The sequence below is a fragment of the Lepidochelys kempii genome, chromosome 10, assembly GCF_965140285.1.
Source record: "Lepidochelys kempii isolate rLepKem1 chromosome 10, rLepKem1.hap1, whole genome shotgun sequence".
Lineage (NCBI taxonomy): Eukaryota > Metazoa > Chordata > Testudines > Cheloniidae > Lepidochelys > Lepidochelys kempii.
Genome location: NC_136389.1, coordinates 9,974,048 through 9,992,568, shown reverse-complemented (window position 1 = coordinate 9,992,568; position 18,521 = coordinate 9,974,048). Strand labels below are relative to the sequence as shown.

At 46.7% G+C, this 18,521-nt stretch overlaps 1 protein-coding gene across 1 annotated transcript in view; it reads right to left on the bottom strand.

The window, feature by feature from the left end:
* Window positions 1-15,954, bottom strand: part of RADIL (Rap associating with DIL domain) — a 75,365-nt gene extending 59,411 nt beyond the window's left edge. The window contains exons 1-3 of the mRNA XM_073361933.1: window positions 15,859-15,954; window positions 9,045-9,156; window positions 1,131-1,689 (exon numbers count right to left, since the gene is read on the bottom strand). Of these exons, the coding sequence (XP_073218034.1) occupies window positions 1,131-1,680 (550 nt within the window). The 5' untranslated portion in view covers window positions 1,681-1,689; window positions 9,045-9,156; window positions 15,859-15,954. The remainder of the gene's footprint in view (window positions 1-1,130; window positions 1,690-9,044; window positions 9,157-15,858) is intronic.
* Window positions 15,955-18,521: the final 2,567 nt, after the last annotated feature.

Below are 18,521 nucleotides of genomic sequence, written 5' to 3'. Positions count from 1 at the left end.
CCCAAATGGCATCATAATTTAATTTAACTATGATCGGAGGGACAGAAAACAAGCACAGTATAAAATGCTGACATACAATTAAAGGCGAGATTCAGCATTAAGATTCAGCATTGCCATAGAATCATAGAGACATAGGGCTGGAAGGGATCTCAAGAGTTCAGGCCCCCATGCCGAGGCAAGATTAAGTATACCTCGACCATCCCTGACAGGAGTTTGTCTAACCTTTTCTTAATACCTCCAAAACGCGGATTCTACAGCCTTCCACAATACCTGTTCCAGTGTTTAACTATCCTTAAAGTTAGAAAGTTTTTCCTAATATGCTAATGAGTTCAGTTCCTCTGGGTCAAATCCTAGGCCCTATGCCAAGCCTAAGAGAATCCTCAGCATAGGACAGGGTCCCCCTTGCTTCTATGGCTGTTACTGTAGCCTCCAGGCTACAGCTGGCTCTATGGCAGCTGTGCCTACGCCCTACACTGATTCCCCTTAGTCGTGGATCCACTGGTCATGTCCCCCCATCAGCACTCCCCTTGCATGGTATTGCAGAGGAAGCTTGCAGAACACAGCTCTGGGTCCCCAGGAAGGAGCGGAATCCCTAAAACTGATAGCCTGCCCTCTTGGACAGTGGAAATTTACTGATTCCTCTACCTATCAGGCCTTCTGGGCCCCCACGGGGATGGGCACCTGAACTGGCACCTCTGTAAGGCCCTTTGGCAAAGCCCAGAGTGCACCAGATTGCGACTGTTTCTGGGCAGAGACACAATATCACATTACAATAAATATAAACTATCGCCAGCTCAGGAAAGATCTACAATGCTCCCAGAGCCAGATCCTCAGCTGCTGTAAATTGTCATAGCTCCACTGATGTGAAGAAAAAGGGGGGTGGGAAGTAATAAAATGGATTAATGTTAATGCCGCCACGCCCATTTACACCAGCTGAGGATAACAGAGCTAGGCCTGTTTATATCAGCTAAGGATCTGCACTCGCTGTCTAAAACATGAGATTCAGTGCCCACTACAGGCTATATCGCCATCACTAGTCTGGCACAAGGCAGGGGCAACTCCTCCACATTAAGAGCCGAGAGCTCGCCCCATGGCCCTTGCTCAGTTAAGCACCTATATGCAGCTCTTACCTGCCGTGATCGTGTCTACGTCCCTCGCGGCCAGCTCCTCCACCTCAGATCTCTTCCGTAGCTCCAGACGCCGGGAGAACCCTTCCTTGGGCTTCCATAGGTCCTGAATCAGAAGGGGCTTCTCATTATCACCGAGGACTCGCAACCCTTCCGTTTGCCACTGCTTCTCAGAGCCGCTGAACATCCCAATGACATCACACAGCACATAGTGGCCAGCGTCCACCTTGCTCAGCCCATAGCGCTCCAATGCCTCCTTCACCAGCTCCCGCGCACTTGAGCTCCCCGTGGCGAGGACACTCTTGTAGTTGGTGCCCGCACAGATGTTGCCCCCAAATATCTTCAGGACCCCAGGGGCTGAAACCTGAGTGGAAAGTTCAGCTGGGTCATCGCTGCTTGCAAGGGGGAAAGCCGGCACCGAGCTACGGTCCTTGTAGCTCAGCGTCCGGTACAAGACCTGAGAGAATATCCGGCTCGGACGCTTAAGCTTGTTTTTGGAAGGTGAGGACATGGCGGACGAAGATCCATAGAACATAGCGGGTGAGGTCGTCATGGGACACAGCTGCAGAGTGAACAGAAACAAAAAAGGCAAATCAGCATTTTAAAGCCCTGAGGGGAAACAGAGATAATAGCAAGCATATGAGCAGAAACCTTCAAACAAACTGGAGCAGAAGTGACTCCAAGATCCCGTGCCTGGACTGTGGCCCAGAGGGGACATGCGGTCATCTCTGGAATGGCAAGAAGAGTGCAGGACTGATGCTGTGAGTTTACACGTGTGACACAGGACAGCAGGAGCCAAATTTATCCCTCACCCCTGAAATCAGTGGAATTACCCGAGATGAATTTTCCCTAGGAATTTGATCTGGAGCTATACCAAGCATCCTTGGTTTATAGACCAATGGATGTCTCTCCGGGCTAGCCAAGCGCATGCTTCCCTGCAGATGTTCTCAGGGCGAGAGAAAAGCAGAGCCCAGCAGTTGCGTTACACTTAGAACACAAGGGGAGATTGTGACACAGAAGCTCATTGGTGCCAATTGGCAAAGGGTTTACTGTTCTTCACAACCAACTCCTGCTTTAGTCCTGACAAACTCACTACACATAATACACCACTTTCATGGTATTTATCCATGAAGGGTAGCATGTGTGAAAACTTTTAATTTATCGATACTCATAATCATTGCGAGATGTGTATCTGGGTAATATTTAAGGGGTAATGTGATGTGTGGCAGACTGGGTGAGACCTCACAGGAAAATTTCTTTGCTGAATGCCTGTCATAGCCAGTTAGTGGGGGAATTTGGCACAGATTTTCTGGGCTTCCCTACATTTCAGTTTAGATTTTGCAGCTCTACTTTTAAATAAAAGATTTATATTTTAAAATCACATTCTCACATTAGGACTCGAGTGAGATCTGGCAAGAGACATCTGGCAAGAGAAAAGCATCTTATGCATCTACACCAAGGCTAAGCACAGCTAGAAATATCCTAAGGTGCTGATTCTAACTTTATGAATCACCCTACAGTAGGTGGACAAATTAGGATCAGTCTCTGGTAGGCCTGTGATGTGAATTTTTCCCCTCCAAGAACATCTCACCCATTCACATAGACGATTCTTTAAAAATCTGGGTACATATTGTTATATAAATTATCAACTTTAAACCAACAGCTGATTTATAACATGATCATTCCTACCAAGGCACAGTGTGACAATCCTGATGCGTGAATGGACACACAATTGCAACTGTGAGTATGTGAGTTACTGCTGGACACATGCTTTCCTAGGTTTAAGAGATTTCAATAAAAGTCCCAACAACACTTTGTAGCTAAATAGCTTGATGATGCCAAGAGCGATTGTATCAAGGGCAAGCATGGAAGGAGCATTTGTTCCACTGGACACAGGGCAGAACTTGGAGTTTTATTTGTCTCCGCACTCCTCCTACTTGACCTACACTCTGCGATAACAGCGTGTGACATTACTGCTGGAGAAAGGTGCCGGGCTGACAACCCTGGAAACCGCAGGCTTCTCTTTATCCCAAAACAGGTACAGCACAGACAGTACCAGGGCAAGCTTCCTCCACCCTACTACTGTGCATCAAACCTAAGAGAGAGGTACCACCTAAGTCTACATCCCCCATTCAGTCCCTGGCCTCTGCTGAGGCTGTCAACAACATCGTCAAGCAGGGCCAGCTGTGATGGCCATATGGCTTTAATGTGGCCACTTGAGGCATGAGGCCATGAAGCTCATTTTGCTGCAGACACTGAGCAGACATCAGATAGCGACTAAGCGAGGTTGTTACTAGTATCCTGGACTGGGCGTGAAATGGCAGCCTACAGGCAAAAGGTTCTATATAGACAATTAGCACTGCTATGTTATATTATCACTACTACTTTGCACTCTTGGAGCGCTTTCCATTCAAGGATCTCGTAACCCTCCCTCGGAGGCAGACATCAATCATCATCATCAACCACAGTTAGCACCTATACAGAACACATCTCCTCCACAGATCTCAGAGCACTTTACAAAGATGGAGAGGCCGCATTATTCCTCTTTTATTAATACTGTACTATAGTGGCTCTCAACCTTTCCAGACCACTGTACCCCTTTCAGGAGTCTGGTTTGTCCTGCGTAGGCCAAGTTTCACCTCACTTAAAAACTACTTGCTTACAAAACCAGACATAAAAATACAGAAGTGTCACAGCTCATTATTACTGAAAAATTGCTAAAAAATTGCATTTTTACCATATAATTATAAAATAAATCAACTGGAATATAAATATTGTACTTACATTTCAGTGTACAGTACATAGAGCAGTTTAAACAAGCTGTTGTCCGTATGAAATTTTAGTCTGTACTGACTTCGCTAGTGCTTTTAATGGAGCCTGTTGTAAAACTAGGGCAATATCTAGATGAGTTGGTGCACCCCCTGGAAGACCTCCACGTACCCCCAGAAGTATGTGTACCCCTGGTTGAGAACCACTGTTGTAATAGAGGCAAAGAGAGGCCAGGGGACTTACCTAATTTCATATAGTAAATCAGCAGCAGAGTAGGAATGAGACTGAGACATGTGCCCGATCTACAGGGCCACTTGGCCTGCCGTAGATGATGCTATTTCTGTCAGGTCTTCACAGTATCCAAGAAGAGCGCGCACATTATCAGAAAGATTGTCCATCGGCACTGGACAGACTCCAAACCACCTTCCAGCCCAGGATGGGAAAGCGCCCCTGCTGCTAATGGAAGAGGTCACCTTCTGATCTTATTGTTTTTTGTGAGCAGTGGGAACTTCTCCAAGGTATAATCTCTCTGACTTCTCCCATTCAGTCTGCACACATACACATATCCCACCCAGCTCTAGCCGCAGTGTGACCCCCTTCCCCTGCTCCCAAACAGCCTTACTGATGCTCCTTCTCATGCCCTGTCCTCCCTTATCACCTTCCACATACCGCTCACATCACATCACTGCCCCTTACAAGAGCCATCTGGGCACCCAGGGCAAAAGGAGGCAGGGAGGCAGACCGCTTTCCCCATTAACTCACAGGTGACTTGGCCCCTCCCCATCCCTTCCTGGGGTGAAGCGGATGAGGCAATTGAGGCACAGAAAGATTACATGATTTGTGCAAGGTCAGTGGCTCTAACACAGAACTGGTGACTTCCAGTCTGCAGCTATGAGCACAGGACCATGCTTTCCGCTCCGGGGTAATATCTTATTTCCAATCCTGAGTCCGACAGTCTCCCCTGAATCTGTAATAGCATTTACCTTTGCAGTGATTTGGCTCAGAAAGAAACAAAGCAAGAAACAGAAAGGGGAAAAAACACTTTCCCTTTCCCCTCCTGCTCCAAGGCAGAGAGGTGACTTTCCCTGCTGGAGTAGCAGCAGCAGCCAAGAGCAACAGGCTCCCTGAAAGGTCTCTCCCTCAGGCAGGCAATTAATAATGGCAAAACCTGACAGGTGGTCAAACAAAAAAAGTGAGTCAGTCCCAAAGCACTGAGCGATGGGATTGGTCCATTGCAGGGAGGGAGAGTTCTCCATAGGAATGAAGGCAGCAGAGCATTAGAAAGGGGTGAATCCCCCACTACACACACACACAAACGCACACTCAGCTCCAGGTCTGGTGTGAACCCAGATAGATTTGTGGCCTAAATGCATGATTACAGCAGCCCCCAAATCAGGCCCCATTGTGCTAGGCACTGTACAGATATAGAGAAAAGGACAGCGCCTGCCCCAGAGTTTACAGTCTACATACACAAGGCAGAGAGAGGGTTGGGGAAAGGAAGTTTTATCATCCGCATTTAACAGATGAGGAAATAGGACAGAGAGACAGTCAGGGTATGTCAAGGCTGCAGTTAAACACCCAGGGCCGGCCTGTGTCAGCTGACTCAGACTTCTGGGGTTCGGGGTGCGGGGCTGTAACCCTGTGGTGCAGACATTCAGGCTCAGGCTGGAGCCCGGGCTCTGGGACCCTACAGCCCGCGCCTGAACACCTACACTGCAATTTAACAGCCCCGCAGCCCGAGCCCAGTCAGCAAGCCCGGGCCGGCCCTGGGAGTTTAACTGCAGTGCCTTGTCAGTTAAAACGGATGCAGTATTTAGCTTGAAAAATATACATATAATCTCTGGGGCTCGGTTTGCTGTATTTTATGATTTGTATTGATTTATCTATGAGGCTCATCATAACATCTAAGCGCCTCAAGTATTAATAGGAGTACTTGTGGCACCTTAGAGGCTAACAATTTTATTTGAGCATAAGCTTTCGTGAGCTACAGCTCACTTCATCGGATGCATACTGTATTTTCCACTGAATGCATCCGATGAAGTGAGCTGTAGCTCACAAAAGCTTATACTCAAACAAATTTATTAGTCTCTAAGGTGCCACAAGTCCTCCTTTTCTTTTTTGCGGGTAACAGACTAACACAGCTGCTACTCTGAAACCTGTCAAATATTAATGAATTTATTCTTCCTATATCCCTTTGAGGTAGGGAAATACTATTTTCCTCCATCTCACAAATGGGAAAACTGAGGCACAGGAAGTCTGTGGCAGAGATGGGATTAGAACCCAGAACTCATGAATTGTCATGTAGTGCCATAGAAATGTTAAATAATAATAATCCACAAGACCGTTCTTCTTCCCTCGATTTAGAACGTGACCGTCAGCTCTGATTTAAAACCCAAGTTTGGCATTCACTAAAATAACATTTCTCAGGAGCATTGCTGTAGCTATGGGCTCAAGCCACGAGGAGAGTAAGTCTTGGGTCATTCAAAAGTGACCCTACCTGGCTGATTGAGGACCAACTTTCACAAGCCCTTAGGATCAGAGAGGGTCCGTAATTTTCCAACAAAATTTGTTCTCATTGGGAAGTGTTGATTCATTGAAACCATTTGCAGGAAAGGGGCTGGTTACGATAAATCTCCCAGTTTGAACATTATTTGAAGAAAGTTTCAAAACTGTCAAAACATCCCATTTGGGCATTATAAAAAAGTTTCAATGTATCTACTTGAAATGACTTTTCATTTTGAAATTTCAATTTATACCGAAAAGGTTAAACATGTTTTTTAAATGGTCAAAATCAAAACAAAACATTTTGACTGACCAAACTGCAATTTTATTATTATTATTATTGGTTCACAAAACTTTGAGATTTTGACTTTTCATTCCGTTATGGGACATAAAAAATCTTTAAACGTCAAAAACCCTTGCGGGATGGGAAAATTGTTCCTTGCCCAACTCTACCTAGGAAGGTCCAATCCGCCCACACTAGCAATAGATTGCTGGAGCATGGCAAAGGGATTCTGGAAAAGGACAGAAGAAAAATTGATGCAGCTCGGCGTAGCTGCACCACTCTAGCACTGTAGCGCACACAGTGTAGACCCTCTTCTGTCGCTGTAGTAAATCCACCTCCCTGAGAGGCAGTACATAATCGACAGAAGAATTCTTCCGTCGACCTAATGGTGTCAACACTGGGGCTTAGGTCAGCTTAACTACATCTTAATTAAATCAACAAAGCCCTGGCTGGGATGATTTAATTGGGGATTGGTCCTGCTTTTGAGCAGGGGTTGGACTAGATGACCTCCTGAGGTCCCTTCCAACCCTGATATTCTATGATTCTATCTCTGATGGGTGTGAATTTTTCACACCCCTGAGCGACGTAGCTAGATAGACCTAACTTTCTAGTGTAGACCAGCCCTAGGAGTCTGCCCGAAAGACTCCACTGACAGATGAGCGAGAGAGAGAGAAAATAACTTTTATGTAAGAATCATTTAGAGCATCCAGATAGCTGAATATTTTCCCAGCTAATCTCATCAGTGCAAAACTCCCTTCAGCACCTATGCAACTTTGTGACACTTCCAGCTGCAGAAACCAATTCCTTCAAGCCCCAAACGTGGGCAGCTAAAACCAGCTGTACTTTTTAAAGTGCCCATCTGAATGTTAACTACATTGTTTAGAACGCAGCAACTTTTGTGTTCTTTCTGTAGAACGCCCTATGCAAACTCAGCTTCTCTAGTTCCAGAGGCCCAAAACTTCAGAGCAAAATGTGTTTCATCCATACAAAGAGGCTCCAAGCATGGTCATTTCACTGTTGTGTGTGTAGTTCAGGAAAGGCTCCAGTTTGCAATGTGCCGAAAACTCAGAGAACTTACTGACTTTAAATGGAGTGACGGGTGTTCAGCCCCTCCAGAAATCATGGCTTTTTGCAAAATACAAAATAAGATATGGTCTTGTGTCCATCCCAGAGCCTAAGGGACAACATAGAGTGATAATGAAACATGCTCTTTCCAGACCTCTATGCTCATGGGCATCTTATAAGAAACTAAACAGAGAGGAGTAGGTTTCAGAGTAGCAGCCGTGTCAGTCTGTATCCGTAAAAAGAACAGGAGTACTTGTGGCACCTTAGAGACTAACCAATTTATTACAGCATAAGCTTTGGAGTAGAACAAACACTGGGGCTAGGTTTCAGCTAAGATCACCTCAGCTCATATTACCTGTGACAAAGTAACTCCAGTTCTACCGAGTCATTGGGGGGGTGGGGGGGAGAATGTTCAAAACCACCTAAACAATTTAGGCACACAAGCCTTATGGAGGGTCACTAGGACTTGTGCACCTAAATACCTCATGCACCTAAATCCCCAAAATCTCCTTGGTGCTTACAGTACAGTTCCACTGTTATGCTATTATAAAACATGCACTGTTTGAGGACAAAAAACTTGCAGCAGAGGTAGGCAGCTCCAGACATTTCAAACGTTTGCCATATGCAAAAGTAGAAAGCAAGATTTTTGGGGGGGCATTTACTGTTGAAAACTATAAAGGAATCAGCCAGAGGTTTGTTTTTTCCTCTCAGAGGAATCTGTATCAACTATCTAGGCATCTCTTCGCATGTCATGGAACACACAGACCAGCCACACCAACGATGGCTATTCATCTTGCCATGATGCCATTATTTATTCTGAACTGTTTTGGTAATGATCATAACAAATTAATTTGATGTTCATGTGGTCAACACATGTCCTCCCATCTGAGCACTGCACAGCAATGTATCATTAGCAGGTCAATGGTGTTGTAAATAAAACACCACAAAATCTAATAGTCACTTAGGCTTGTTGGGGTATAATTGCAATATCCCAAAATCAGCTGGGCAGCTCCCGTTATGTATTTATATCTGTTCCTGTATTTTCACTTCAGGCATCCAATGAAGTGGGTTCTAGCCCACGAAAGCTTATGCCCAAATAAATTTGTTAGTCTCTAAGGTGCCACAAGGACTCCTCGTTTTTGTTAGTACCAAACGCAGTCATAAGAACAGTTTCCTATGGCGGAGTGGCATCCCTACTCCCCCATTGTATCAGCACTCAGTAACTTTAAACATTAGCAGCCTGTCCCAAATGTTCCAGCTAAGTGTCTCCTGGTGCCTATTTAAAGACCTTTACTTACCTTACCATTCTTTTCACATCGCTTTCTTTCAGTCACTTATTCTCCTCTTCATAGCAAACCCTGCAGCTTCCCCTGCATTATTCATTTTCACAGAAACTTGTTCCTCCCACTTCTGAAACAGGACAGGAAAATAGAGAACATCATTTTGCTTTCACCCCAGTCACAAAAATCTGCAAGAGCCATTCAATTATATCCTCTAGTCCTCCGGCGGTAGTGTGATGTGATGGCTTATGTGTATATAAGAGACACAGGACTGCTCTACCGAAATATATCAAAAAGAAAAGGAGGACTAGTGGCACCTTAGAGACTAACAAATTTATTTAAGCATAAGCTTTCGTGAGCTACAGCTCCTGAATCCGATGAAGTGAGCTGTAGCTCACGAAAGCTCATGCTCAAATAAATTGGTTAGTCTCTAAGGTGCCAATGTACTCCTTTTCTTTTTGCGAATACAGACTAACACGGCTGCTACTCTGAAATCTGAAATATATCAGCGGCTTGTGGATATAATAGCACCCCCGGTGGAGCTGTTCTTTCATCTTTGGCGCAGGGGCTAAAGTACCTCTCTACAGTACTACTCACAGGTGCCCTCATATTTAGTATCCAGCTACTCTTCTCCATCTTGATCCAAGTAGCCAGAGCATGGCATGCTGGGGCCTGTAGTCTCCATGGGCTAAACCTGCAGATGAAGGTGGCCCATGAGCTGACAGGTAGATGGTGAGCTGGCGACTGATATGGCTGTACACTTGCTTGTCCAGCCATGACCCACCGGGACAACTACACTCGACAAGGGTGCTGCAGCTGGATTGGCTGAGAGTCTGATACCAAGGCCTTTCTCAGCAGTGTGATCTCCTTAGCAGGGTAAGTTAGATTGAGACAGAGCCCGATCACGTTCAAGTCTAAATGTAAGACTGACTTCTCTAACAAAGCCTTGTCCAGTTAGCAGAGTCTATCCCAAAGGCACAGAGGGTGAGGAAGGGGGAGAGAAAGGCAAGGCAAGAAGGAAGCATTATAGGAGAGGAAGGAAGGGAAGGTGAGAAAAAGGGAATGAGGGGAGACAGCGAGCACAGAGCCCTCTTTCCGCAGGCTCACTGCTATCTTTAGTTGGTGGCTATTGCTTAGATACTGTGATGACAGGAGCCTGAGCAATACTGGAGAGAAACAGGTCTGTGGACACATTCTTAGATGAATTACAAGGGATGCTATCACCTCTTGGGATCACAGACCGCTACACCAGGGCTAGCAGCTCATTCAAAATCCCAGCAGCACTACTCCAAGATCATAAGGGGACAAAGTTGGGAAAAGACTTCCAGAGAGTGCAGGGTCAGGAAGGAACACATTTCCTTCAGCTCTTCCCCTTTTAGCCTGTAAAAAAACATGCCAGGCTCAACAGGTAGAGAGAGTCAAATATGCTAGTGGGTCTCGCTAACAGATCCGCCCAATAGTCCATCAAAGGTGCTACCCTGCCCAGAGAAAAGCAAGTCGCCCCTGGAATTCCCCCTGGGGAGCGCTACATATTTTTAACCCACTCAAAGATTTTCGTCCTCGGCTTGTTCTATTTTGCCGTGTCTTTCTATATGAAGGAGGGCAGCCCAGGCATTCATAGCCAGCCCTCTGCTTTCCCATACTTGTTAAAACATGACAAACTGAAAAACAGAACTGAAAAGAGACCCCTGTTGAAGCAGCAGCTTCTGACCTGGTCAATGTGTCTTAGGGCGGGTCTACACTGAAACCGGTACATCAGTGGTGCAGCTGCGCCGCTGTAGCACTTAAGCTTCTACGCCGATGGGAGAGCTCTTCCCGTCAGCGTAGTCAGTCCACCTCCACGAGAGGCAATAGCTGTGGTGACAGGAGAAGCCCTGTCTACACTGGGGGTTAGGTCAGTATAAGTACGTCACTCAGGGGTGTGGTTTTTTCACACCCCTGAACGACGTAGTTATACCGCTATAAGTCTGTAGTGGAGACCTGGCCTTAGAAAGAGGTAGTCAGTGCCGAGAAATAATCTTTGTCATAGGTTCACAGAGTTTAAGGCCAGAAGGGGCCACTAAATCATCGGGTCTGACCTCCTGTATCTCACAGGCTATTAGATTTGACCCAGTTACCCCTGTACACAGCCCAGTAACTCATGTTTGGGTAAAGTCCATCTTCCAGAAATGCAGCCATTCGTAATCTGAAGACATCAGAGATGGGAATCCCTGACTTCCCTTGGTAACTTATTCCAATGGCTTATCATCCCCCACTGCTAAAAATGTGTGCCTTATTTCCTCTTTGAATTTGTCTAGCTTCAGCTTCAGTCATTGGTTCTTGTTATGAACCTTTTCTTGTTATGCCTTCTTCTATTTGAATAAAGAACTCTTTCGTATCCCGTATTTTCTTCCCAAGAAGGTACACGTACACTGCAATCAAGTCATCTTTCAATCTTCTTTTTGACAAAATGACCAGATTGAGCTCTTCCAGTCTCTCACCGTAAAGCATTTTCTTCAGCTTCCGAATCATTTTTGTGGTTTTTTCCCCTGCATTCGCTCCAATTTTTCAACACCCTTTTTAAAACGCAACACCAGAACTGTACACAGTATTCCAGTACTGGTCTCACCAAGGCTGTGTACAGAGTTAAAACCCACTCCTGACTTCTACTCACTACTCCCATTTATACATCCAAGGATCGCATTAACCATTTGTGCCACAGCATCACAGAGAGTTCACCCTCAGTTGCCTGTCTACAGACCCCTAAACCCTTTTCAGAGTCACTGCCTTCCAGACTACAGTCTCCCATTCTGGAGGTATTGCCTGCCTTCCTTGTTCCTACATGTATAACTCTGCATTTGGCTATATTAAAACATACTTTACTTGAATGGGCCCAGTTTACCAAGCAATCCAGATTGTTCTGTAGGCCTGCCTACCTGCCTGGTCATTTCTCTTTGCCAATCTTTGTCTTAGTTGCAAATTTTATAAGCCGTGATTTTATATTTATTTCCAGATCACTGATGCAAGTACTGGCTAGCATCAAGCCTAGTACTGTACTGAAGGGGCTGCAAAACCCCTCTAGAAATACAATGATGATCCCCTCCTGACAACTACTTTTCAAAAGCTGTCAGTTAGCCAGTTCTTAATCCATTTAATGTGTGCTTTATTGACGCTATAGAGTGCTAATTTGTTTCTCAGTATGTTGTGCAGTACTAAGTCAAATGCCTTACAAAAATGTACGTATATTATATCTATGCAGTTATCTTTATCAACCAAACTTGTCATCTCCTCAAAGAATGAAGGTTTATTTGACAAGATCTATCTTCCATGAAACAATGTTGACTGGCATTAGAATCATAGAATCATAGAATCATAGAATATCAGGGTTGGAAGGGACCCCAGAAGGTCATCTAGTCCAACCCCCTGCTCAAAGCAGGACCAATTCCCAGTTAAATCATCCCAGCCAGGGCTTTGTCAAGCCTGACCTTAAAAACCTCTAAGGAAGGAGATTCTACCACCTCCCTAGGTAACGCATTCCAGTGTTTCACCACCCTCTTAGTGAAAAAGTTTTTCCTAATATCCAATCTAAACCTCCCCCACTGCAACTTGAGACCATTACTCCTCGTTCTGTCATCTGCTACCATTGAGAACAGTCTAGAGCCATCCTCTTTGGAACCCCCTTTCAGGTAGTTGAAAGCAGCTATCAAATCCCCCCTCATTCTTCTCTTCTGCAGGCTAAACAATCCCAGCTCCCTCAGCCTCTCCTCATAACTCATGTGTTCCAGTCCCCTAATCATTTTTGTTGCCCTTCGCTGGACTCTCTCCAATTTATCCACATCCTTCTTGAAGTGTGGGGCCCAAAACTGGACACAGTACTCCAGATGAGGCCTCACCAATGTCGAATAGAGGGGAACGATCACGTCCCTCGATCTGCTCGCTATGCCCCTACTTATACATCCCAAAATGCCATTGGCCTTCTTGGCAACAAGGGCACACTGCTGACTCATATCCAGCTTCTCGTCCACTGTCACCCCTAGGTCCTTTTCTGCAGAACTGCTGCCTAGCCATTCGGTCCCTAGTCTGTAGCTGTGCATTGGGTTCTTCCATCCTAAGTGCAGGACCCTGCACTTATCCTTATTGAACCTCATCAGATTCCTTTTGGCCCAATCTTCCAATTGGTCTAGGTCCTTCTGTATCCTATCCCTCCCCTCCAGCGTATCTACCACTCCTCCCAGTTTAGTATCATCCGCAAACTTGCTGAGAGTGCAATCCACACCATCCTCCAGATCATTTATGAAGATAATATAATTAATTAATTATAATTAATTATATTCCTATCATTTAATTCTTTATCAACTGAACCCGTATCAGCTTTTCCATTATTTTGCCTGGGTCTGATGTCCAACTGATCAGCCTACAGTTACCTGGGTCATATCGCTTGCCCTTTTTGAATATTGGCACAATATTAGCACTCTTCCAGCCTTCTTGAATTTCCCCCGTGTTTATCCCAGAGCATGCAGGTTACACACAACAATGCGAAGGTGGCTGTGCTGGCCTATTGCACATGCATGTGTGCTGTTTATTTCAGATTTAACTGTCCAAGAAATACAACCAGTGAGGCTATTTATCTCAGGTCCCTATTTGCAGAATTTCCTTTCTTAAATGGAAACCAGAGTTTCCTCAGTCTGCCTCAGGCAGAGAGCAGCACAGACACTGTGGGCGGATTGAGGGCTGGCTCCAACACTACAATGTGGAACAAATTATAACTCCAAAGGCAAAGGAAATGAGAAGATTGTGGACCCAGAGATTTAGACTTACATCCCTTGACTATTAAATCCTGACCCTCTACAGATCCAAGCCCAATGTAAAGTGAGCTTAGGCAGACCATTTGCTTTGGTGAGGTGTCCCCTGGCCTCACCTTCAGCCTGTATAATAGGGATGGGAGTGAAATTGAAGAAAATAAAAATCATCACTCAAACTGACTCTGTGATTAACTTCCGATAGGGTGAGAGATTTTGAGCCTATGGTGGCAAGTGGGTAAGCTGAGTCAAATAAGAAAGGTTGGACTAGTTGGTTGTTTCTCCAATCAGATGTCAGATGGAAAATTCTTTTGCTTATTCAGAATAAGGGAACATTTAGTATGGCAATAAAGACTTGAAGAGAAAACAGGAAGACTCACAGGTTTGAGACTCAGCTGCCAGTTCCTAACTGGAAGAGTTCAGATTCAGTGCACAGGGACTGAAGGGACACCTCTGGAAATGCCTCTGTAGTGAGGAAAGCAGCCCCCTCCTCTCTCCAGGGTGTTACTATCAAGTCTGTCATTTAGAGACTGATAGTTAATCAATTGTTTTGCATCTGTCATATTTAGGGCCTGATCCAACTCCCAGTGAAGTGAACAGGAGTCTTGCCACCGACTTCAGCCAAAGTTGGATTGGGCATTAAACTCCTCAAAGCATTATTAATTATTACTACTATTATTAATTTATATTTCAGCAGCACCTAGGCATCCGAGGCATGGGCAACTGCCTCACTGTGCTAGGCGCTGTAAAACCACAGAACAAAATGATGGTTCCTTGCCCACATCTTACCACAAGTTTGTCAACTGCTACCTACAGCCAGGGCACTACTTGAACAGATGATAAAAATCGGGGGCCTGATCCTACAAATTGCAGAGCATGTTCTACTCCGGCTGAAGTCAACAGGGGTCTTAATATGAATCTTTTAAAAAGGAGTTTTGCTCAGGCCCATATACGTACTGTCCCTGCAGTAATGCCCATGTACAAATGACAACCCTGTGTACTGTATGCAAGAACTGGATTTTAAAGTGTGTGTGTTTGCTTTCTGCTCGCTTTCAGGCTCAGTGGACTGTCTAATGAGGAGTTCTTAATTATCACTGGAAAAATTATGAACTGATCCTGCACAGCGCTGGAAGTAGGCAATCCCAGAGCAACTGACTAACTCCCCTGCATTTTCTTCATGATTTACTGAAGTTACTTAAACTCCGACAGAAATTGCTGGGGGGGGGGGGGCAATTGTATTGCAAACATTTTCCTGCTAAAGCCAGACATTCTGGGATGGGCGAGACCCTGAAAGTGGGTGAAATGGGTTGTTTGGCGGGGGAGTAGAAAAGCAGCAGGATTCCCCCACCAAACCATCAGGTTTGCTTCTTTACAGGCTGGTGTTATTTGCAAGGCAGCAGGGCAGGTTTGGTCTCCAATGGCAACCAGACAAGCCTCAACTCTGGCTCTCTGGCTTCACTTTCTAAGGGAAGGAAAACAAATATCCCAGGGCTAGCAGAGTTCTGGGGCCAGCCTCCCTGCCTTCGCGGTGCCGGCTATGTGGGGGTTTGCTGGGACCCTTCTCAGGAAGGGCGGATCGCTGCAAGCCAGTGGGCTGCTCCTTTCTTTCACATTGTGTCTGTCGGTCCGGCTGCCCATCCCAGTGCCTGCGTGTCTCCTTGGCTCGCTCTGGCTGCTTGTCGGTGTCTCGCCCAGCGGGTGTTTGCGTCTCTCTCGATGCCTGTCAGCCTCTCCAGGGTCCGTGTGCCAGGCTGCCCCGCAAGCGTGTGTGTGCCCGCATGTCTGTCTGTCTGTCTGCCTCTCGCTGGCTGCTTGCCCCCAGCCCTAGGGGAGCCCTGCTGCCAGCCCCCCCGGGGGGGGGGTCTTCTGTCTCCCTCGCCCCCCTTTTTCGGTCTCTGGCTCCTCAACTTGAAGCCACTTGAGTGGGTCCCCCCCAGCTCAGCCTGCCCCAGGCTCTCCCCTGCCCCAGGCTCGCCCTTGCCCCTGCCCCGGGCTGGCCCCTGCCCTTGCCCGGGGCACTCTGCAGGCTCCGCGCCCCCCAAGTCGTTACTCACCGTCCCTGGCCGGGGTCTCGTCGGGCGCCTCTTCGCTGCCGCGGCTCCCCGCCCCGGCCAGCCCGGCTGTAGAGGGCAGGAGCCGGCGCTGGCCGAGCCCCGCCGAGCCCGGAGCGCTCACGTCCCGCCAGCCGGGGCGGAGATGGCCGTGGAGAGGAGGCGGCTCCGCGGCTCCAGGGCGCCACCTTCGGGATCCTCAGCGCCACGGGCCGGGGGGCCGCGGGGCGAGCTCGGCGGGTCCCGGGGGCACCGGCCCAGCCCTAGGCATGGCCCGGGTATCGAACCGGCCCCTCTGTCAGACCCACGCGGCGAAGGTGCAAAACAGGCACCGAGCAGCCTCCTAGCCCGAGCCTGCGGGTCTCCTGTACAGCTGCCGCCTTCCCCGCCAGAGGTGGATGCACGTCAGTGGTGGGTAACTGATCCCTCCTGCGTCTCTCACCTGCTTCCTGGGTTGTTGTGAGAGATACTGTGCATTTGGATCAGGGCTCAAGTATTGGCCATTAGTTGTCTTGCAAACACATGACAAAAAGGTGGCCCTGCCCAAAGAGTTTACACTATACCACTTATTATCAAGAGCTCTGTGATCCTGGGGTGGCAGACACCACAAGAGAGGAAATATTATTGTGAATTGTTATTTCCTGGGGCTGAAAACGTGCTTGGAGCTGTACAAAACATAAACATTATTGTCCTCAGCAATGGCCATCTAAATGGCCTGGCAGCTGCCACTTCCCTTCCCCTTTGTATTGTGGTCATGCCTATAGGCTCTAACTAAGATCAGGCCCCCTTGAGCAAACACCTCACATAGCAAGAGATAGTCCCTGCCCCATAAAGTTCACAATCTAAATAGACAAAGATAGACAATGGGTGGGAGGGAAATAAGGCCTTGTCTATATTGTACTGGTTTAGTTGAACTGATTAGGTTAAATGGATTTCATTGAACTAGTGCAAGCTCAGTTTGGATACTCTCAGTTTGGTATAAAAGTGGCCTTTTTCAGATTCTTTGTTAAGGTAAGTTAATCACTAAATCAATAACCTATTCTTAACTAAATGACTCATTTCTGCCTTTGAAAATCTCCCCCTTGATTTGGCTTTAAGCAGGAGCTCTGGCTAAAGTGGTAGTGAAGATGGGCATAAGGGGAGGGGGCTAGAAAGACTCCCTCCAAATCAAATAGTTTTCTGTCTCTAAGCCACTCTAACCCACAAGGGTTTCCTTTGTGGGGAAGTCCCCCCAAAAATGTAAAGGGGTGGCAGAGACTGTGTCGCTTCTGGTATATTGCAACCAAACCACCCAGTGCGCTGCGGCCCAAGATCTGGAATACAATGTGGAAGAAATGAAATATGATAATGCAGGAATCTGTAAACGTCATGAGATTAGTTTCTGTATCCTAATTTTCTGTGCCTTCGGTCCCATGATTCAGCATTCCTGGTGTCCTTAATTTACAATAACCAAAGTGTGAGGAGACCAGACTTGTGTGGGATGGAGGGAGATATGGTTCTGGAAATGAGGGCATCTGTGGACAGCTGTGAGAAGTGAGCAAAGCCGGGTGGGTAGATCTCCCCACCCACCCATCTCCTTTTGGGATGAATCCCCACCAGGACAAGGAGATAAAGTGGATAGGAGGAAGTACTTCTTAGCATATGCACAATGTGCCTCAGGTGGCACGTGACCAGGATTCATCACCAAATTTGGTCCACTGGCTGGATCATTAGCTTCCCCGGCTTGGGCCAGGTGCTGATGGGGAGTGCGATATGAACGTTGATCCAGGCCCCCTGAGGATGTACTGACACACCTGTTTGGAGCTTGGATTTCTAAGCACACTTGTTATAGGCAGTGTGATGCTGAAGACTAGAAGTGCAAAAAGGTATGGAGAAAATGAATAGGGAATTCTTATTTTACCCTTTCATATATCACAAGAACTAGGCATCACCTGATTAAATGAATAGGCAGCTGGTTTAAAACAAACATAAGGAAGTACTTCTTCACACAACACACTGCCAATCTGTGGAACTTGTTGCTGTGGGTGTTGTGAAGGCTAAAAGTATAACTGAGTTGAAAAAAAGAATGAGATAAGTTCATGGAGGATAGGTCCATCAACAGCTATTAGCCAGGATTGGCAGGACACAAGCCCATGCTCCAGATGTCCCTCATCCTCCAACTGCCAGAAGCTGGGACTGGGCAAAAGGAGGGATCACTCAAAATTGCCCTGTTCTGTTCATTCCCTCTGAAGCACCTGGCATTGGCCACTGTCAGAAGACAGGATCCTGGACTAGATGGACCATTGGCCTGACCCAGTATGGCCATTCTTATGACCACTGCCGAGAGCCATCAAGACTGCAATCTAGGGCCATCAATTAACGGTTCATCTCCATGGAACAAAGGCTGCTCTACACAGGAGCTTGCAAGGGAGAGGAACAAACATGACTGGCTGGACTGGGAGTGTGAACACATGGCTCTTTGCAAGGAGTCCTGACCACTGGCACACATAAGAAGGCAGTACAGGAAAGACTTTGCCCCGCCTGAAGTTCTGACAAACTACACTCTCACTGAAGGGGTGAGCTCAGCAGGAGGGAGATGGTCTCTCAGGACTTTGGTTATTTTCAATTATCTGCAACCTGAGTGCTTTTAATGGCAAAGTCACTGTGGTTAAGAAATTCCTTCACTA